Source organism: Zychaea mexicana, assembly GCF_025766255.1.
Source record: "Zychaea mexicana strain RSA 1403 chromosome Unknown BDB00scaffold_94, whole genome shotgun sequence".
Classification (NCBI taxonomy): Eukaryota; Fungi; Mucoromycota; class Mucoromycetes; order Mucorales; family Lichtheimiaceae; genus Zychaea; species Zychaea mexicana.
Window position 1 is genome coordinate 51,019 of NW_026516757.1, and position 19,546 is coordinate 70,564.

Genomic DNA, 19,546 nt, shown 5'->3' on the forward strand with positions numbered 1-19,546 from the left:
CGACAATTTATTGATCCGATTACATATTAAGAAGAGGAGTTCTTTGAGCTCCCTTTGGATAAACAATAAGATTCGCAATTCCCAATCCTACTGCTATACCAATACATGTTTCAATCATGCTTAGTGCGAATGATGCCCCTTGTGATCCATAAGCACTCTCTTGTCCTGAGAAGATTCCGATCGCTGCTTTGAGGCCTACAAGCATCATACAATGTCAGATATCAAGCTAAAGAGACAAAGAAACAAAAGCTCATTACCTAAACTTCCAGGGACAAGGTAGAAGACCTAGCAAAAATAAACGCAGTTGGTAAAGTAACCCAGTATGAATTCTGTAAGCTTACAAAAATTTACGTACTGCAACCAAAACTGCATCAAACGACATTTTGGAAGTAATCTTGGTTAAAATATTCCCAATCAAGCCTACTGCAAAAGCCGGTACGACCTGGATCACTTGAGATGGCGCGCTCGCGATACACGAAAGTAGCCAGTTAACAGCAAATCCACAGACCGATACAAATATGACTGTCGGCCATCGGGGTAAGCGGGCACGTAAAAGTAGGCAGTATGCCATGGAAAAGACGGGGACTGTTAGAAAGTGATAATATTGCGATTCAGAAACTATGCACGTGTTTGCATTGGCAGCCAATTGACAGTCGGGAGCAGTATCTGTTGGTGTGTTTGGATCGATGGCTCTGTACAAGGCAGAACCCATGGAAACACCGTAGCCAAGTAAAAACGAAAAAATTATTGCGTAGCCGGTACGGACGATACCGCTGACCATCTGCCTTGAAATCAGCTCAATTACTGCAATAGCCATGTAATAACCGGGTAAAATGACGATGAAAGATGAGAATGCGGTGGGTATAAAACAAAAGCCGAACTTTGTGGACGCTGTCATTATTGTCAGTGATAATTGTTATTATCAATGATATGATAGTATTACACACGAAAGAAACGTTTTTGCTTTCTTACCTCGAGAGACAAATCCAATGACGATACACACTGTAACTTCCCAAATAGGTCGGAAACCCCAAAACCTTTCGCTGAATAATTCATACAGAGCGAAAAACACTTGCACATTCGTATAAGCCTACATGTTCGAAAACTCTACTCGTGTTCTTCTTAGGGAAACTTACTTGCCAGGCCAGCTGACAACCCAGCTTCCTTCCAACGACCACCGAAAAACATAACGCTACCACAAACGCTGATAATCGCATATATAAAGGGATTGAGCCACGACGGATAGAACTGCGGTTCATCGGCGACCCGATCGATAAATTCAAGAGCTTCGTCGACAGTCACTTCGCCATGGCCTACAAGTTTTTCCAGCCGATAGATCTCGCCCAGCTTGTGCATATCGAAAACCAACGACTGACGTATGAAATGTGTTTCCGTCGTGTGTGTCTCGGGGTCAAAAAATGTCATAAGCATAATATTGGGCAGATAGACAAATTCTGCATCGACCTTCAATGTATCTGATACGTGCTTAAGAATATACTCGAGTCTGTGTGCAGGACAACCTGTTACCCTTGCGTTAGTAACATAATCTTTAAAGCGAGATATTAATATGATTCCTGTAGCTACCATAAAGCATCAAGGCTTTCGTGAGTTTACGCAAAAATTGTTGACGCTGCAGAATGTTGGCAATTTCAAAGGCAATCCGTACGCGGTCTTCAACGGAGATAGGCTCAAATTGCGATGATGTGGTAAATAGGCTATCTTGCTCCCTTTTCCTTGACGATATTTCGCGTTTCCGGGTCTGCAAACTCGGAACGAGATGGCTACTTGAGGTTACATTGGTGAGCCAAGCACGAGGGCGCTTTCTCAAAGCTTCCAGCGATGTATCGGATGCCGCTGGTGATGGATGGTTGAAAATAGGAGCTGATGCATTATCATGTCGATAAAATGAATGTTCGCTTTTGATGCTGGGTGGTGCTGTGGTTGTCCCTCGCTAGTCAATAACATGCATTCATTAATTTAAAGGTAGCTCTTCAACGGAAGCGCAACATTAGCGCGGTGCTTTCTTACCCGCTCTGGACCGGGTGATGGTGGGCTGGAGTATCGTGTTTGCGTTGAAGACTATAAAGTAAGTGGTTACATATCAAAATAAATCTTTCAGCAACATGATGTACAAAATTGTGTATAATAGGCGATTACCCTTCTTCGATCTTCTCTGTGATGATGCGAATCTTTACGGGCTCGTGGTTCTAGACGAGTTTGGGCCGACTGAAGTTGCGCTTCTAACCTAAGCAAACTTCCAAGCACGCTGCCACCGCTAGCACAATGCTCCTGATCTATACGCTCGCTGAATATGCTTCCTAGAGCGCTTCCACGTCTTTCTTCTCTGCCGTACGCATCTTCCGTCTGGGATGGTTCTCTTGGCCATACTGATGATCTTCGTCGACCATTAAGGATGCCATGGATCAATGTCATGGACTCAGTGATATGGTCGGCGAACTGTATATGACGTCCTCTAGCTTCTCGACGACCCAATGCCTCATCGACAAGAGTTGCAGCTTCGGATGGCCTCCGATGGTCTGCTTCCCCTGGTTTAAGAGTTTTACGATGTTTGGTCATACCAGTGCTAGGACAATTGCTGTTGATACTGCAGCTGCTCGAAGTATACATCTTCTTACTTTTTTCTTGGTCGACACCGTCAATATCATCGAGCTTGTTCGGCGACGAAGGAGGACTGCCTTCGACGTCTGTGGATTCTGGACTTGCAGGATGTCGCGTGGTTCCGCTTGTTGTTGTCACGAACACTTCTGGTGCACTCTCTCGACGATCCGGTAGCGCTGATAACCGTCGTCGTAAGGCGAACAGGGTGCTATTAACGGTGTTACCATGATTTCTGTTGTCGTCGTTGTTGTTGCCATTGGCACGATCTTGCCGACTATTGTTCATGGAAGGGAATAAGACATTCACATAGAACAACTGAGGGGGGTTTTTCTTAAAAAGCTTTCAAGTAAACCCTTGTCATTTACAAAATTTTTTATTTCTTATGTTTGACTCCTGGAGGAAGAATAAACAATCTGCGATTGCAGAGCCGACAGGTGCTTCAGTAACTAAACAGGAACTGGGTTGTGAAAGGTGGCATCGGATACCTCAGCTGTGACAGGTGGCATAATTCGATAGCTCGCTGCCAACTTGAGTCGTGTAGTTCCCCTTTGTCCCCAACCAAAAAGAGAGGCGCTCGTGAAATTTTGACTAATGGTTTGTCCTGTGAGAATTTGACTTTTTTATTTCCAAAGCCGTCTAACGGATCCATGTGAGAAAAGACAATTCTAGTTATAACATAGTGTAATACCCTTCTCCACATTTTCTCTTTACTTCTTCTCTTTCCTTTACCCCACTTTTTTTTCTCTTTTTTTTTGTCCACTAATCTACAAACTCACAATGTCGACAATGACTGCAGTGGATAACCTTGTTGCTCGGCAACAAACAGCCGTTGTCACTAGCAGCCCCGAGTACAAAAATAACATGGAAGAATGGCAAGGCCTGATCAGCGAACTCTATGAACGTCTTGAAGAAGCCACGAATGAAGGCAAATCAAAGCACATTGCACTTCATCGCAAGCGTGGCCAGTTGCCTGGTACTGCACACATAATGCCGCGGACTTTTTAATCGCGCATATGCAAAACCCCACTCAAACATTTTTTTTTATTTTAGCTCGTGAGCGTATCCAATTACTTTTGGATGAAGACTCTCCTTTCCTTGAGTTGTGTGCATTGGCAGGCTATAACCAAGAAGATATGACAACCGGTAATGACGAAAGAAAAGAAGGAACAAGGGAGGCATAGATAAGCTCAGGCATTTTTCGCTAATCGGTTTTTTACAAAAATCAAGGTGGATCCATTGTCGCTGGTATCGGCCTTGTGAGGTAACACGAACGAATGATTAAATGAAAGCTTAGGAAATCACAATCTGACACAATCCCTTTACTAGCGGCGTATTGTGTGTTGTATCGGCCACGGTGCCTACATTATTTGGCGGTGCCATGAACGAAGCATCTGTTTTAAAATCAGGCCGTATCCATCAGATTGCCATGCAAAATAGACTGCCTACTATTACACTGACGCAATCGGTATGTTTCGACTATACAAGAGCAGAAAGAAGTGAATGAACTACGCAATTCATGCAAACAACAAAATTTAGGCCGGTGCCAACTTGCAACAACAATTCCGTGTGTTCCATAGAGGTGGTGCTGGATTCCGTAATCAGGCATTACAGTGAGTAGCAGTTTTTGCTAGGTTCTTCAATAAATTTTCCACTGATATGCTAACCTGCTCAATAGATCCAAGGCACAGATCCCATCATGCTGTGTAGTTTTTGGTAGCTCGACCGCAGGAGGTGCTTACCAGCCTGGCATGTCCGATTATACGATATTTGTAAAGGTACGATGAAAACGAACGTAGCTTTGAATTTTGCTTAACGAGCCGATAACTTAAACGTTACATGTTGGATGTAATCACAGAAACAAGCCCAGGTATTCCTTGGTGGTCCTCCCTTGGTCCAGATGGCGACTGGTGAAGTGACAGATGCAGAATCGCTAGGTGGTGCCGATATGCACTCGCGTGTTTCTGGTGTAAGTGACCAGCTGGCAAACGACGAGTATGATGCTATCCGCAAAGCACGAGAATGGATGGCCAACTTAAACTGGGAGTCGAAGGGTCAATTGCCTCTCCGTCATCTGAAGGGCCAATATGAAGAGCCTTACTACAATCCAGGTGCAAAGCCTTTTCTATATTATTAAAGCTCAAAATGAGATCAGCAATACATCTATTAACCATCTTTTCTATCTTACAGAGGAGCTCTTGGGCATTGTCTCAGCCAATATCCGCCTACCCTTCGACGCCACAGAAGTCATTATTCGCTTAGTTGACGGTTCACGTCTCACTGTTTTCAAGCCGAATTATGGCGGAAATCTAGTTTGTGGATGGGGTTTTATCCAAGGAATCCCGGTAGGCATCATCGCAAACAACAATGTCATTTTCACTCAAGAAGCCAACAAGGCGACACAGTTTATCCAGCTGTGCAACATCAAGTACAAACCAACCCTTCTTTTTTTTGCTCTTCAATTATTTTTTTGCCAGGATTAGAAACTAACAAATATACAATAAATACTGAATAGGAATACCCCATTGATCTACCTTCAGAATATTACTGGCTTTATGGTTGGCAAACAGTATGAAGAGGAAGGTATCATCAAGGCTGGATCTCGCTTCATTAATGCTGTCAGTAACTCCGAAGTGCCTGCAATTACCATTGTCATGGGTGCCAGTTACGGTGCTGGTAACTATGCCATGAGTGGTCGTGCTTATGAACCTAGGTAATTGGACAATTTTAAAAGGATATAGACGCGAAGGAGATAAAAAAATAGAAAGAGAGCGCAAATTTTATTAACGTACAACATAATGCTTGGACAATTAAGATTCTTGTTCTCTTGGCCCAATTCCAAGTGCTCCGTAATGGGCTCAGAGCAGCTTGCAGGCGTTTTGGATATCGTCATGCGACAGGGCGCTAAGCGGTAAGTGGATAGTTTCCTCAGTATCATTTACCCTTGGCTAACATTTGTATATCATCTGCACATAGTGCTGGCATCAAGATTGATGAAGAACTTGCAGAACAGCGCAAGCAGTTGTTCCAAGCTTCGGTCGATGCTGAGTCGGATGTCTACTATACCTCTGCTCGACTTTTGGATGATGGTATTATTGATCCGAGAGAGACTCGTACCATTATTGGTTATTGCTTAAGTGCTTGTTACAGCAATAAGGTTGAGGGTGGAAACATCTATGGTGTCAGCCGTATGTAGATATTTGATCTTTATGCTCAAATAACATTTTTGTCTTCAAATAAAGAAAGTACACACCTATACAGCGTTTTATTACCAACTACAAATACTTGACCGTTGATCTTTGTATCACAATAGCTACAACACTTCGTTGGAATTCTCTTGCACGATATATTCTGTCATTTCAGGTATCATTGACCTATGATAGTACATATCAAGAGGCTTCTCATGCATCCTCAACGTGTATTATGTACAGTAAGGATAAGAAGTTCGCAGGTGTAAGTATAAAGAAAAGCACATTAATTCCAATGATTCTTTATTGTTGCATACTGTATTGTTGTGCTACATTATGTCTACGAAAATTCTGGCAACAAATATGTATACTGTAGGTACATACTGTAATTAGTTTGTTAAAAATCTAAGATACACATGCATGATGTATTGAATAAGTGTTAATCCAAATTGTCATCTTCGGCAGCAACTATACAAAAGATTACGCTGTAAGTCAGTGATATGCTTAGACACTGGTAATATCGAGCTTTTGACTTCTGTTGTAAAACTCACTTCCAATAATCCCGCAAGCCAAGCGAGCACCTGAATTTCCGACCAACCGGGAACCTTCATCTCCACCGCGTCCAAGGTCATCTTGATCAGCATGAAGAATGATACCTCGGCTAATATCGAAACAAAAAGGGAAGAGTTTAGCAACACTGTGGATTTCGCGTAAATAAATGATTATCGATGTAATATTACCCAAATATTGAGTTAGGCCCTTCAAACTCAAGCGTGTTTACTGTCACTTGAAAATGTATGTTGCCATGTTTGTCTGCAGCAACATTCCCAAAGTCACCGACGTGCTTGATCTTGTCTTCTGGACTACCATGGTTGTTGTTGAAAGGGTTAAAGTGACCGCCTAATGATTCACAGCCTATCACATAAAATGGCGAATGATGCGTTCATGAACAATAAGTTTTATCAGACAAGAAAACGAAAATGACTTTAATTTCTTTACACACCTTGACTCAAGTCACCAAACTGGTGAACATGGAAACCATGTTGACCAGGTGGTACACCAGTAACATTGGCATAAATGCTTGTATAGTCACCATGACGTGTGAACCAGACGAGACCAGTAGCAGCGGAGGCAGCGCCTTTTAAGAGAGCGACAGCATTAACCATCTTTAAAGTAGTAAATAGATAGAGTTTAATTTGGAGAAGTAACTCGGGGAGAGGATTGGTTGATTGACAATGAAATGTTCTTTTTGAGCTTCTTTATATACCTTTTGAAAAGCGAATAGCATGTTATATTTGTGTTAATCGCCCTGCGCCCCCCATTCTTCCTTCTAGGTATTGGTCATCTTCACTCCAGCGATGGAAAAGTCGATGTTTGTATTGCTTATCGTATCAAGTTAAGTAAATGTTGGCTTGTTTTCTTTGGTTTATATTTACTGAAAACGATACCAGCCACCGAGCACTGTGTGCGTGTATTATTTTTAAACGAGGCTTGTCTAAATCGAGCCTTTGTTCTCGGGCTGTCACTGTCTCCACAACAATTCCGGGGCTTGGATTATACCAAAAGCATATTTGGAAGCAGTACCACTCTCTGCTATTCTATAAGCACGATGAAGCTCCAATATAAAGCGGCTGTTACACAGTCTGTACTTATTGGGCAACCGGCTTTGCTGGATGTTCATACTTTTTCGGGAATGTGCTCCAGCCATTTAGTGAACTTTAGTGTTTGAAGAAACTATACATATTTGCTGCATGATATTGACAACGCTTTTCAATTTCAATAGTCGTTATGTATTTATTAAACTGCATAAGCACACATTTTGTTGGCTAGCTCAGGTACGTATGGTGATGTTAAAATACAGTTATGAAAGGTAGTAAGCACGTAAAGCTCTGACGACGGCATATAAACTGTAGGATACTACATATTAGTACCGTCTCTTAAAAAATAACATTGAGGTCTTTTAGGCTCATGACTCCTTTGTAAAAATATTTTCCGGCGTGTGGATTGTATCCTTTGGGAGATGCCATTCGTATTTGCGAACTAGAAAAAGTATCAGCGGTTACAGTATGTGCCTTTTTTTTAGTGGCGTTCGATAAACATTTTATCATGAAAGAAATGTACAGTATGCTTACGCAACATAGGTAATAGCAGTCGTTGCTCGGCCAATTTTAAGTTCATTCCAATGCATTGCCGTGATCCAGTGCTGAATGGTAGCCAGTTAAAGTTCTGTTTATAGTCTGCTTCCTTTTTAGGCGCGAAACGTTCTGGATCAAATAAGTCTGGATTCTCGCCCCACACTTTTGGATTTCGGTGCAACTGGTAGGTTGAAAATGTTATCTGAGTCCCTTTGGGAATAAAGACACCTCCAAGCTCGGTATCCTTTACTGCACGACGAGGAACCAGGAAATCGACCGGTGCATACATGCGTAAGGTCTATAAAAAAGCGTCAGTTAATTGATAATTGAATGCCATTTCTGAAAATGGTTTCATAATGTGACAAGGTTATACCTCTTTTATAACTTGTTCGATATATCTCATTTTCTGGCTTTGCTCCACTGTTGGTACAACATTTCTGTACTCGTTTCCAAGAACCTTAATAGCTTCATTTCTTGCTTTTTGTTGCATTTCCTGTAAGTATGTATATACAGTGGTAAAAAAACGTCAGAAATTCGCATTAGTCTGCTCATTATCTTAAAAGAGGAGGATGCATGGCAAGAAAACAGATGGCAGACGAGAGAGCCGAAGCGGTAGTATCATGTCCAGCGAAAAAGAAAACGAATACGTTACTCTGTAGAGAAAGAAGATGGAAGGTTTCGCATGGCTCATGATAAGTATATTATAGCCATTATGTACATTTTGTTTAGAAATACGTTGAATTCACATATCAGCAACTCTTCGTCGGTCAAACCTTGGCCTTCTTGTTGCCCTCCCTCAATCATCATTGTCAAAAGGTCCCTTTCAGGATCTTCTAGCACTGCTATACCGCGTGCCTTCTGTTCATCAATCAGCTTGCGTTTTTGGTCAATGATCGATTGAATCATTTCTGTAAGCACGCTCATAACATCATGTGCACGTTTACGCGACGGAATCCAGTTCAGAAACCGTTGCTCTAGCACGGGAAAAAGGCCGTGGAAGGGATTTTGCGATGCTTTGACTACATGGTTGTATCTGCGAATCCATATGTTGTGTGTGCTGCTGATTGCATCAAAATCGAAGCCTTTTAACAATATCAAACATCATGTCCCCGCTCGTATTGATTAGCAAAAAAAATGACTACGGTAGAATTTCGGATGGTAAATATTGTAAGCTACGTACCTAAACCTGCATTTCCTATTGCGTCAAGAGTCCAGCGTTCCATCAAGTCATAAACGTCTATAGCGCCTTCTGTAGCGTCAATGACATTGAACATTTTTTCAGTTAATCGTCCAAATAGCGCTAACGGCATGGACCGGTGAAATGTAGGGTTGGCAATCTGATAAAATAAAATCCGTCCACCAGAAGGTTTGCAAACTTAAAAGAGTATCATTTAAACTTCTGATGATCTTCTGCGTAGCGTACCTTGCGCTGATCTCTCCAATGCTGCCCAGAGAGGAAAAGGATATTAGGGCCCAAAATGAAACGGCTAATAAGCGTGCCAGCAAACTGGTCGCTCAGAGGACTCTGTATAAATGTAGCTTATGAAATATATGCGTTGCATTGCCAGGAGAATTAGCCAAAATGTTTAGAGGTGCAGTTATTATTTTTTTCGTATGAACCTTACTGGATCTAAAAAGGTACTGCTTGGCAATAACTGGATCATTAATAATAACGGTCCAGCCTGTGGGATCGAAGCGCTTTTAAAAGTTGCACATTAGCATGAATAAACACGAAATTGGTCCCACAAAAAAATGCCTTACCGAATATAGCCCGTTCTCAGTTTTAGTTGTCAGCGGGTAAGCTATTGCTCTTCTAACCTCGTCAGCAGATGCATCGCGAATCACGGCGAAGAGTGATTTGATTGGACTGGCGTATGGGATATGCCGTAGTTGTTTCGGTGGTTTTAATAACTTATCGGCAGCGAGATATAAAAGTAAAAGAGCTGCAGCCGAGCTGATAGTCATCGTCCTATTTTCACCGTTGCTGATTATATCGTGTAGGCGAGGCGCTATGTAGTTTGTCCATACGTATGAAACCTGCTCCATTTTTTCTGCCTCCTCCTATTACTGTATGTGTATGATATGTGTGCGGGTGTGACTAAATGAGTCGAAAGTGGAGAAAGAGAGGCCCCTCTTTTAACAAGACAAGACAATACTATGCACTGTTCCGCACATCTTATACTCCAGAGTGTGGTGTGCAGCGTAATACTGCACTTTGTCATTAACACTATACTTGTAGTAAAGGAAAATTCTTTGGGTTCCCTTGAAAGATATTAGTTCCAGGAAATGGCACTGAATAGAGGAACGCGGAAATAAAAGTGACGCGTACCACCGCGCTCCTCTGTCCGACTTTCTCAGTCCACTGCCAAGAGACACTTTCATTTGAAAGCAAAACGCAAAACAACGATTTCTCTTGGGTCAAGATGCAACTGCCACTTTTATTCTTGGTTTTGCATATTCAACAACACGTTGCGTGACTAATGGACAGTTTTGTATACACATTTTCTCAAGTGCATACGACTTATCGATAAACCTCATTACACCACAATCGGTAACGTTCGGCAGACCTTGTAAACACACATCACGAATCGATGGCGCAATATTTTCCACCACGGTATCCGTCACCTTATCCATCAGACCCAGCGTCAACGTCTCGAGCGACCCTAGTCTCGAGACAAACATGCGCAATCCGTCGGAACTAATTTTTTGACAATAATCAATCTTGACAACCTCCAATGTCTGCGTCGCCAGGATGGCATTGAACACGTCGTCCCTTAGCGCGTTGCAACCCATGAATCGAATCATTCTTAGTGGTGAATGCGGACCGAGTTTGGCATGCTGTTTAAAGAAAGATTTCAATGCGCTGCTCTCGGACAAAGGCGGAAATCCGCCACCAATCGAAAGCGCTTCTAACCGAGTCAGGTTGCACAATGCATCAACCATGGTGTTTAAGTTTTCAACACACATCAAAGAGACCGTGCGGAGTCCAGGGCTTGAGCGGATAAGGTTATCGACAATAACGTCTTGGGTATGTGATTCAAAGCTGCAGGCAAAGTTGCGAAGCTGATGCATCGTTATTTGTTGTTGTTGTTGGTGATGATGGTGATGTGGAATGGTACCACCAGCAGCAGCAAGGGTATTATTGTTGGCGTCATTTAATGTCGGTTTGGAGAGATATAGGAGTAAATTTTCGAGGGATCTGCCGTATTTATGGATAATGGGAACTATGTGATTTGGATCGACGCATGCTGAAATATGAAGAATTCGTAAGCCGGTTGATTTCCGTGCACATTCGTCACAAGTCAGTGATGGTAATCGTGTACTTGTTGCAGCGTGGTAGCCGACGACTTCCAAAGCAGGACATTGTTCAAAAACCGAATCCAGAACAGCATGAGGGCACCCTTCAATAGCAAGATACCGTAAGTGTGGGCAGCGTTGCAGTATGGGTCGGATATCCTCACTTCGGCTAAGCTTGGATTTGACGTGTAGCTGTCGGATAGCGCAAGGTTTCTTTATGGTTGTCAGGTCGCCGAGGTGAAGCTGAAGATTTTCGCTGGTGATGTATGATAGGTCGATCAGCTGAGGGCAGGCAAACAATATGCTGCCAAAGGTCACTGTTGTTTGGTTTCCGCTGAAGTCCACGGCTAGCTTAGTCAGCGTATGTCTCACTTGCCAAAGCGCAACGGCTATCTGGTCGCGATGCAAAACTGTAGTCATTAATCCTATTGATAAACGTTCCCAAATAATCGCCAACAATTAATTAATAAGCTACTGCTAAGTACACAATGGCAGATAAAATAATTACTAATACAGCAGGTTTTGTTTTATGCATCCACTTACTCGTCAAGATGAGAGTTCTGAGGTTAACAAATGTGCCGTCCTTCATATGGTTCAGGTACAAATTCCTGAGAGTATTCGTCTTGCATGCAAGCAGCAATGTTTGTACATGCGGCCCAATACGATCAATTGTATTGGCGATCATTAAGTCAGGTTTGCACCCTGTGCTTGTTAGTTTACTCCATGCATGAGAGCACAAGAGTAGCCGTTCGCGCCACATTTTGGACACACCAAGTGCAATTCCCTTTTCGCCGCGATCGAGTTGCATAAACACTGTGAATGCTGTTTCGAGTGGTAATCGTGCAATAAAGTCGATCCGCTTGGCATTTTGGTATTCAGCGAGGACTTTGCTATCCTTCATTAATAGATACAGCGGGTCGGATTTGGACACTGCTTCGATCCCACGTTGACATATTCTGATTGCTGCCGTTTGTTTGCCTTCCATTGTATACAGTCGTCCAGCCCGTAGATATCCTTTAGCGCAAGTGGGTGCATATTTGATCATTTCATGGGCGTCGTCAAGTGCGGCCTTGAAGTTGCAGCGCATAGCATGTGCATACGAACGTTTATCGAGAAGCGCAATATATTGTCGTTCGAATAAACTCGCAATCGCAGACGAAGCTTCAGCAATGGCTGATTGGTAATTTCGTCGGTCGAGTGCGTCCGTGATACTTTTTGGTACTGCTTCTTCGATCGGATCGCTGTCAAGAAGGGTCATGAGACTTTGAAAGAGAGAGGAAGGAGAGGAAGAGGGAGAAGAGGGAAAAAATAGCAAGAAGAATGCAATGGTCAAAGTGTATATGTGGTTGTTGTTATTTTTTCTGTTGTAGTGGGTATATCTGGGAAAAAGAGAAACGAGAAAAAACGCTCAGGTTCACAATAATACCTCGCCACTTGTGTGTCATGACTTTTTGATTAATAAGCGTCGAAATGATTACCGAGCGGCACACCACATTCGCTTCATTCCTCCACCCATTGCAGTCAGCTTCTTCGTTGCATCGTTTTGATTTGTAATGAAATAAAGGGAAAAGAAATAGTCTAGGTGGCTATAGTTGCAGGGATAGGGATGGAAGCGAAACTGTCACAACTTTGATAGTGTATTTTTGACCAGTGCTACTTAGAATAGCTGGAATGGGGAGATTCGGAAGAATCATCGATCCGACATTTCTCACAAATCAAATCGGCCTGCATTTGTTGGCATCAGGCACAAAGTATCCCTTTCGCATGTGCATACTTGTTTGTTTAAGTAACTATACGCTGCATGACTACAATGGCGGCTTTAATTGTTGCTTTGTCGCTTGTTGCTCTATTTTCTCTTGTTCAACGTCTACAATGCGCTCATGGTCTAGAGGTCTATCACACTGCACTTCTTTTTCGTTTCTCGTGTTGTGTCTTTATCGTAGCGATTAGCCAAAACATCGCTCAAACATAGTGACGGGCAGCACCAATGATTTAATTACAAGAAAAATTAAGCGTCTTCCTTGTCGTTGCAGCTACGTGACGATTCGTGATACATGTTATTACAAGGTTCAGGACCAAACCCCGATGCTTTTTAAGTGTCCTTCCTTGACCACTTGCTGTGATCTTTTTTCTCATCTTTCTTTTATCATTAAGTAAATCTCCTTTTTAAACCATGTCAAATAACGCTCAATACAACAACAATAGCGATGCTGTCAATGTTATTGAGGCTTCGGGATCATCTATAGCCGAGAAAGATGCGAGTACGGTTATCGTAGTAGGAACAGGTATTTAGTCCGAGGTTGTAATGTTCTTTTTCTACTCTACAGTAGCTCAAATTGTGATGGAAGCTTGTTGGTTAATGCTAACATATAATGTTCCTGGACTAAGCTGAAGAATGTCAAAGCGGCTCCAAACCTCAACAAGAATTTTCAAAAATTAGAAAGTGTATCATATTTTCAATTGTCACAGTCGTGCAAATGATGTATGTGTTTTTTTTCATGCATGGGAAAACAAAAAAGATGTATGTTGGAGATATCACAATCAACCGTCGCTTCACAACGGCTCAAAAATTGAATGTTTTATAGGAATCAGCTTTCTATAAATGGGCTTGCAAGTATCATTTCGCAACAGAAATCTGTGAAGGGAAAAGGAAGAGCAATAAAGAGAACCAAAGCCGTTGTTTATGTTGCTGATCTGGATCTGGTTTGATCCAATAGTATCCCGTATTTCCGGCGATAAGAACAGATCTACATACAACCGAGACTGTTACCAATGCAACGGGTAAATTATTTTCTATGCTTTTTTTGCGATTAAATTGTGTGCTATTCATGGCTCATGGGACTCAATGTGATATTTAGCCGCGTCATTCGCCTTAATAACTGGCGTTCTCGTAAGTAGAACTTACTGATTTGTATAAAAGAAGACATGCAGAAATTACATAGACTGACTGCTAACAAACCGTGTTTCATAGCCTTCACTATGGGCGTCGTACAGTAATATATATGGTACTTTTCTCAATTTTTTATGCAACAAAAGGATATCATCATGAAGCTTAGACTAATGATGACAACGAAAAGCTCAACATTTTCTGTATCTATGCACTATGTATCATGCTGCTGTGTACGTCTAAGGCCGACGTCCAATTTATGCAGTCTCAAACATGATTACAGCGCTAGGCAACCTTGGCAGTGCGCTGTCAGTCAATATTGGAATGCTGATCGCATTCCGTGGAATCACGGCCATTGGTGCAAGTGCAGTAAGTCTAATACCACAGGATATGCTCAGTAAGGATAAAAAGAGAATTTATCGTAAACTTTAAATCTTATGGTCGACTATCAATACAATACATAGTGCGTTGCCATGGGAGCTGGAGTGGTAACGGAAGTATTTGACGACAATGAACGTGGAAGAGCACTTTCTTGGAACAATGCTTTACCAATCACGATGACTGCTGTATCGTATGTATCGTCTGCTAAAGCAATATTTGACATCGTTCAAAATGGCCCTAGTAACTCTTTGTCACCTGTTATATTTTAGCCCCATGATTTCTGGTTTATTGGCTCAATATTTCGGATGGAGAAGCGTTTTCTGGTTCTATACCATTTGTTATGGGGTTCTATTCATTTGCGTGATATTTTTATTACCAGAAACCAAAAAGAACTTGAAAGGAGACAGTCAAAGGAGCAAACTGAAGCAACTTGCCGTCGTCAATCCTGCATCATCATTGCAGCTTTTGCGCTATCCTAACCTTCTACTTACATCTATTTATATGGGTCTCATGTAAGATATCTATTATTGTCACTTATACTGCTCGCAAATATCCATGTTTGCAGCTTGCGAGGTCCACTTATGACGGACTGATCCTTTGAAAGATAATATTCCTATTCACATGTTCATTCTCTGTGTTTTACAAATAACAATAGGTTCTTTGTAAACTATGCCGTGAATACGTCGTTTACGTGGGCCTATAGCAATCAATATGGATTCAATCCAGTCCAGGTCGGCTTATGCTATATGTTGGGTGCTTTCGGATATTGCGTTGGTGCCTACACAGCTGGATCATTATCAGATCGTATGTATCGTCAACGCGTACAGAAAGCAAAAGACAAGAACGAGCGCGTGTACCCGGAAATGCGACTCAGTAGAGCATCATTGGCGCCGGCCGCTGTTCTGATGGTTGGAGGATATGCTGCATATGGATGGTGCATACAAGCAAACGCGCATTTTATATTCGGTATGCTTATGCAGATGTTCGGTAAGTGTATGAAGCAACTTTTGGCACATGTTGTCCGGAAGTTTCTACATACCATGTCTACATACAGTAACTGCAGAAGCTATGCACAAGCTCACTAATATACTCTCATTTGAACTTTTTACCCTGTTAGCGCAACTTGGAATGATGATCTGGGTATGCTTTTTGACAGTTTACGCCATTCAGTGTTTTCCAGATCGTGGAGCATCTGTACAAGGTATAGCAATACTGCTTTGTCACAACTACACCTGTATTATTAGCAAGACTTGTATGTATCAGTTAATATCTTTTCACAACAATCTATAGCCTGTTTCCAGATCGTCAAAAACTCGTTCATCGTAGTTGCTATTTTGTCCGTCATAAAATTACAAGATTTGCTAGGACATGGCATTCTTTACTCTATTTGTGGAGGAATATTGCTTGCGGCATCGCTATTTGTAATTTACATTCAAACCAATACTGAAAGGTGGCAACGGATACAAAAAGAGCACCCACTATAAATATAGAAGTTCTTTCGATTTCCTTCTTTTTCTTTACGTGCATACATATGTAATCGATCAAATAAATGTAATCATATTTTAAGACAGAAAGTTCCATCTGTACATTACAGTTCCTTCCAAACGGTTTCTTCTGGTAGTTATACATATGAAATAGGAGAACCGCGTCCCATCCCCTTTGTTTCATACGAGATGAGCGTTCCAATATTATATCAGAACAGCTCTCGGAAAGTTTGTTGTCGGTTCTTTAATACCTAATTTCCTACCACTAAAGTAGACAAGTGATGAAGCGTACATGATGTTGCAGATGAACATAACGGTAATAGATACGTTACATACAAGTTTACTATTTATACATTTTTTCTTTGGTGAGGATAATTGAAACATAGTGCATCACTGATAACCATTGCATTTTCTGATACAAGTTAATGCACTCGCCACCCGTTTCCAACTAAAGTAAACCTTTAGTCATTTCAACATTCCCCGTGTACCCCTTCAATCCATTAAAAGGTTGCATTGGATGTTTCTCTTGGTCTGTGTCAACTTTAAGCTGTTTCAGCACTTCTCAGTCTTCCCTTTGAGGTAGAATTATAAGCGGGAAAACACTGTATAAAAACCACGATATCTTAAATAAAGAAGCAGCATCTTACTGCTGATCGGCTTTATACATTGGCGTTTTTTTCTAGCAGAAGTGATAACAAACCGACAGTAGGACACTGATAAGTTTGTTGTGATCTACATACCTGAATACGTATATACAGAGAACTGTAATAAGAAGAGCTATAAATGCGCCATGCATAGCTGACATGCACTAATAAGACCTATCAACTAATGGCCCCGATTGGTTCTGCTTAAAGCATTTTTCTTTTAAAACAGATGCGTCATATATCTGTTTCTCTACCTTCTCTTCTCCGGTTATTAGTAAACTATTGACTTTTCTATCATGACGGCAAGTTTCCGGCAAGATACCGATATTATACAAGATTCATCTGATGAAACTGTACAAGGTGGAAGTGTTGTTGATATGAGGAGCAACGAAGACGATGAAGCTGTTGTCGGCATCGGTAAAGTATAGCGTTCTTGCCATTATATTGTAGTATGAGATAATAAGATGATAACGATTCTCATTATCTTCTTGATTTGTTTTTATTTTAAAAAGGAGAAAAGAAAAATGACAGCAAACAGCATTCTGCTCATAACCAGTACTCGGGAGCCAGAAAATTGGTCATTTTCTTAATTGTAACAGCTATGCAGATGATGTAAATATAGAACAAATCAATACTAAATTTACACATGAATGACTGATCCCCATGATTGATTTTGCTCAACCTTTGTAATCCAAACGCGTTCCTGTTCGTGTTTTCTCCTTCTTGCTCGATTAGGCAGCATGTAACCATCGGTGGAATGGTAACTACACTAATAATTCGTCAACAGCAGATGTAGTGGTTATAACGACATCTTTATACTAAAGTAACTATTACATGCTCCTTAGTATCCCGTATTTCCAGCAATACGATCTTCTTTTGACACAACAGAAACCATTACCAACGCCACAAGTAATATTCCAAGCAATTGTTTATGTCACCACGCGAAGAAAGTAGAAGCATTGACCACGTTCATTAAATGTATTTAGCTGCTGTGTATACCTTCTTAACGGGTCTCCTTGTAAGTGTTGCCTTTATTCGATATGCAATGAAGGTGCTTGTGGAAAAGAAACTTATTTTAATTACATCCTTTTTGTTACTATAGCCTTCAGTATGGGTAACACTTAGTAATATTTATGGTAAGGATTTTTTTTCTATTTTGAGTACTTTGACACAGTGTGAATGAGAAACACCTTTTGGCATATGCTCATTTTTTTTTGTTCTCCAATGGACAACAATGATCAACAAGGCCGACGTCCAATGTATATGGTATCTACTTTAATCATGATATTGGGCAACGCCGGGTCTGCACTTTCTATCAATATCGGCATGTTGCTCGCTTCTCGTGCCGTCGCTGCTATCGGTGGTGGAGCGGTAAGTCATCCTTAGAACTGGAGATTTTGCCGTAGAAACGAGGTTGTGATATATGTATTATTTTTAGTTATAATTTGTGCATTTAATATTTTCTGCTTCGCGACGATCGTTAGTGTGTCTCTTTGGGAGCAGGTGTTATTACAGACGTTTTCAATGATAGTCAACGTGGAAGAGCACTTTCTTGGAACAACGCATTGCCAATTAGCGTAGCAGCAATTTCGTAAGTTTAATTAGAAACATGCACTACGGTGCCTGTTGCATGTTTCACATACATCATATCTGCATAGCATACAAGATCCACATTTTTTTTCTGGAAATTTTTGAATAACCCTACTGGCTGTTAACGTGTAGGCCCATTATCACAGGAGCATTAACACAATATCTTGGATGGAGGAGCGTGTTCTGGTTTCTCGCCATCTGTTATGCAGTCTTACTTGTCAGTTTAGTATATGGTCTACCAGAGACCAAAACTCCCAACCAGCCAGCTTGCACAAAAGCTACTACTACGACTAAAAGCGACAACAAACAGAAGTATCTAGTCATCAATCCATTTGCATCGTTGAAGCTACTGAGATATCCAAACATTCTCTTGGCTTCTCTTTATATGGGCATTATGTAAGTGATGGCAGCTTAACGGATGTTGAGTACCTTGAATAGACTGACGCCATTGTAATGAGTGTATACACATAGCTCACACCCATTTTTACGCCAGGTACTTTGTCAACTACGCCGCCAATGCTTCATTTGCATGGGCCTATCACACTCAATATCACTTCAGCTCTACCTATGTCGGCTTATGCTACATGCTGGGTGCCTTTGGATACTGTACCGGTGCTTACGCGGCTGGAACATTGTCTGACCGTGTATATCAACGACGGATCCAAAATGCAACAGAAAAAAACGAACGTGTTTATCCCGAAATGCGGCTCAGCAAATTGGTATTAACACCATCCGTATGCCTAATGGCAGGTGGATACGCTGCATATGGATGGTGCATTCAAGAAAACACCCACTTTGTGCTGGGAATGTTTATGCAAATGTTCGGTAAGTCTTTAAAGTGAATAATTCTCTGTACATAGACGATAGATCGGCGCGTTTGCTGACTCACGACGTACTATACATAGCACAATTCGGCATGATGATATGGGTCTGTTATTTAACAGTTTACGTTATACAATGTTTTCCAGGACATGGTGCATCTGTTCAAGGTACTGAATTGTGCGTTCAAGGGAATACACAAAGAAGAAAAGATTTATTGATACAGTATTGTCTCTTTTAATATAGCCTGCTTTCAACTTATAAAATGCGCTCTTATCGTAGTCTCACTGTTGGTAGTTATTGATTTGCAAGAGGTGCTCGGACATGGTGTGCTGTTTTCGATCTGTGGCGGGCTACTATTAATAGCATCATCTTTTGTATACTATGTCCAGAAAAACAGTGAAAAGTGGGAACAAATGTTGAAGGAGTAGACAGTATCATAGCAGTGCTAGGTACAGCCCCCACCCCCTTTATTCTTTCCCCACGAATTATATACATAATCCAC

General features: G+C 41.4%; 8 protein-coding genes across 8 annotated transcripts; 3 read left to right on the forward strand and 5 right to left on the reverse strand.

The window, feature by feature from the left end:
• Positions 1–19: 19 nt before the first annotated feature.
• Positions 20–2,577, reverse strand: BDB00DRAFT_771179 (uncharacterized protein; the record flags this gene model as incomplete). Its single annotated transcript, XM_053119939.1, has 8 exons — positions 20–195; positions 258–285; positions 356–891; positions 973–1,071; positions 1,137–1,520; positions 1,585–1,881; positions 2,133–2,294; positions 2,406–2,577. 8 exons carry the CDS (start codon positions 2,575–2,577, stop codon positions 20–22), a joined length of 1,854 nt encoding a protein of 617 aa, XP_052975415.1.
• Positions 2,578–3,396: 819 nt separating this feature from the next.
• On the forward strand, positions 3,397–5,812 carry BDB00DRAFT_876701 (carboxyl transferase; the record flags this gene model as incomplete). Its single annotated transcript, XM_053127510.1, has 11 exons — positions 3,397–3,592; positions 3,670–3,762; positions 3,847–3,880; positions 3,946–4,084; positions 4,156–4,229; positions 4,295–4,394; positions 4,475–4,727; positions 4,807–5,044; positions 5,132–5,329; positions 5,432–5,527; positions 5,593–5,812. 11 exons carry the CDS (start codon positions 3,397–3,399, stop codon positions 5,810–5,812), a joined length of 1,641 nt encoding a protein of 546 aa, XP_052975416.1.
• A 275-nt stretch (positions 5,813–6,087) lies between these two features.
• Positions 6,088–7,028, reverse strand: BDB00DRAFT_844896 (superoxide dismutase 1). The gene is made up of 4 exons (XM_053125033.1): positions 6,808–7,028; positions 6,545–6,719; positions 6,356–6,465; positions 6,088–6,272 (listed from the first exon to the last, which is right to left on the reverse strand). Exons 1-4 carry the CDS (start codon positions 6,968–6,970, stop codon positions 6,244–6,246), a joined length of 477 nt encoding a protein of 158 aa, XP_052975417.1. The 5' UTR covers positions 6,971–7,028; the 3' UTR covers positions 6,088–6,243.
• Positions 7,029–7,770: 742 nt separating this feature from the next.
• Positions 7,771–9,868, reverse strand: BDB00DRAFT_921678 (cytochrome P450; the record flags this gene model as incomplete). The annotated part of the gene is made up of 9 exons (XM_053128752.1): positions 7,771–7,844; positions 7,937–8,237; positions 8,313–8,416; positions 8,526–8,592; positions 8,675–9,021; positions 9,120–9,276; positions 9,363–9,478; positions 9,565–9,637; positions 9,701–9,868. Coding segments are annotated over 9 exons (1,407 nt in total), but the record flags the coding sequence as incomplete, so codon positions are not given.
• A 665-nt stretch (positions 9,869–10,533) lies between these two features.
• On the reverse strand, positions 10,534–11,843 carry BDB00DRAFT_635665 (uncharacterized protein). Its single transcript, XM_053118111.1, has 3 exons — positions 11,745–11,843; positions 10,905–11,661; positions 10,534–10,777 (listed from the first exon to the last, which is right to left on the reverse strand). Exons 2-3 carry the CDS (start codon positions 11,654–11,656, stop codon positions 10,747–10,749), a joined length of 783 nt encoding a protein of 260 aa, XP_052975419.1. The 5' UTR covers positions 11,657–11,661; positions 11,745–11,843; the 3' UTR covers positions 10,534–10,746.
• BDB00DRAFT_635660 (uncharacterized protein) lies at positions 11,665–12,658 on the reverse strand. Its single transcript, XM_053118110.1, has one exon. The coding sequence runs from the start codon at positions 12,492–12,494 to the stop codon at positions 11,700–11,702; it is 795 nt and encodes a 264-aa protein (XP_052975420.1). The 5' UTR covers positions 12,495–12,658; the 3' UTR covers positions 11,665–11,699.
• Positions 12,659–14,097: 1,439 nt separating this feature from the next.
• On the forward strand, positions 14,098–16,079 carry BDB00DRAFT_844906 (major facilitator superfamily domain-containing protein). Its single transcript, XM_053125034.1, has 7 exons — positions 14,098–14,126; positions 14,208–14,241; positions 14,368–14,492; positions 14,588–14,694; positions 14,774–15,016; positions 15,160–15,491; positions 15,622–16,079. Exons 3-7 carry the CDS (start codon positions 14,397–14,399, stop codon positions 15,792–15,794), a joined length of 951 nt encoding a protein of 316 aa, XP_052975421.1. The 5' UTR covers positions 14,098–14,126; positions 14,208–14,241; positions 14,368–14,396; the 3' UTR covers positions 15,795–16,079.
• An 849-nt stretch (positions 16,080–16,928) lies between these two features.
• Positions 16,929–19,472, forward strand: BDB00DRAFT_876706 (major facilitator superfamily domain-containing protein; the record flags this gene model as incomplete). The annotated part of the gene is made up of 12 exons (XM_053127511.1): positions 16,929–17,049; positions 17,145–17,244; positions 17,368–17,392; positions 17,478–17,541; positions 17,619–17,650; positions 17,735–17,768; positions 17,879–18,003; positions 18,117–18,223; positions 18,355–18,618; positions 18,716–19,047; positions 19,191–19,211; positions 19,324–19,472. 12 exons carry the CDS (start codon positions 16,929–16,931, stop codon positions 19,470–19,472), a joined length of 1,374 nt encoding a protein of 457 aa, XP_052975422.1.
• Positions 19,473–19,546: the final 74 nt, after the last annotated feature.

Excerpts from the sequence above, each read along its gene's own strand:
- BDB00DRAFT_844896 (XM_053125033.1), bottom strand. The coding sequence starts at position 6,970 with ATGGTTAATGCTGTCGCTCTCTTAAAAGGCGCTGCCTCCGCTGCTACT. Across the intron at positions 6,720-6,807 it reads GTTTGGTGACTTGAGTCAAG|GCTGTGAATCATTAGGCGGT; the intron begins GTGTGTAAAGAA and ends TTTATGTGATAG. Across the intron at positions 6,466-6,544 it reads GGGCCTAACTCAATATTTGG|CCGAGGTATCATTCTTCATG; the intron begins GTAATATTACAT and ends TTTCGATATTAG.
- BDB00DRAFT_635665 (XM_053118111.1), bottom strand. The coding sequence starts at position 11,656 with ATGACTACAGTTTTGCATCGCGACCAGATAGCCGTTGCGCTTTGGCAA. Across the intron at positions 10,778-10,904 it reads CTCCGCACGGTCTCTTTGAT|CATGCCAAACTCGGTCCGCA; the intron begins GTGTGTTGAAAA and ends TTCTTTAAACAG.
- BDB00DRAFT_635660 (XM_053118110.1), bottom strand. The coding sequence starts at position 12,494 with ATGACCCTTCTTGACAGCGATCCGATCGAAGAAGCAGTACCAAAAAGT.
- BDB00DRAFT_844906 (XM_053125034.1), top strand. The coding sequence starts at position 14,397 with ATGATTACAGCGCTAGGCAACCTTGGCAGTGCGCTGTCAGTCAATATT. Across the intron at positions 15,017-15,159 it reads TCTATTTATATGGGTCTCAT|GTTCTTTGTAAACTATGCCG; the intron begins GTAAGATATCTA and ends AAATAACAATAG. Across the intron at positions 15,492-15,621 it reads TATGCTTATGCAGATGTTCG|CGCAACTTGGAATGATGATC; the intron begins GTAAGTGTATGA and ends TTACCCTGTTAG.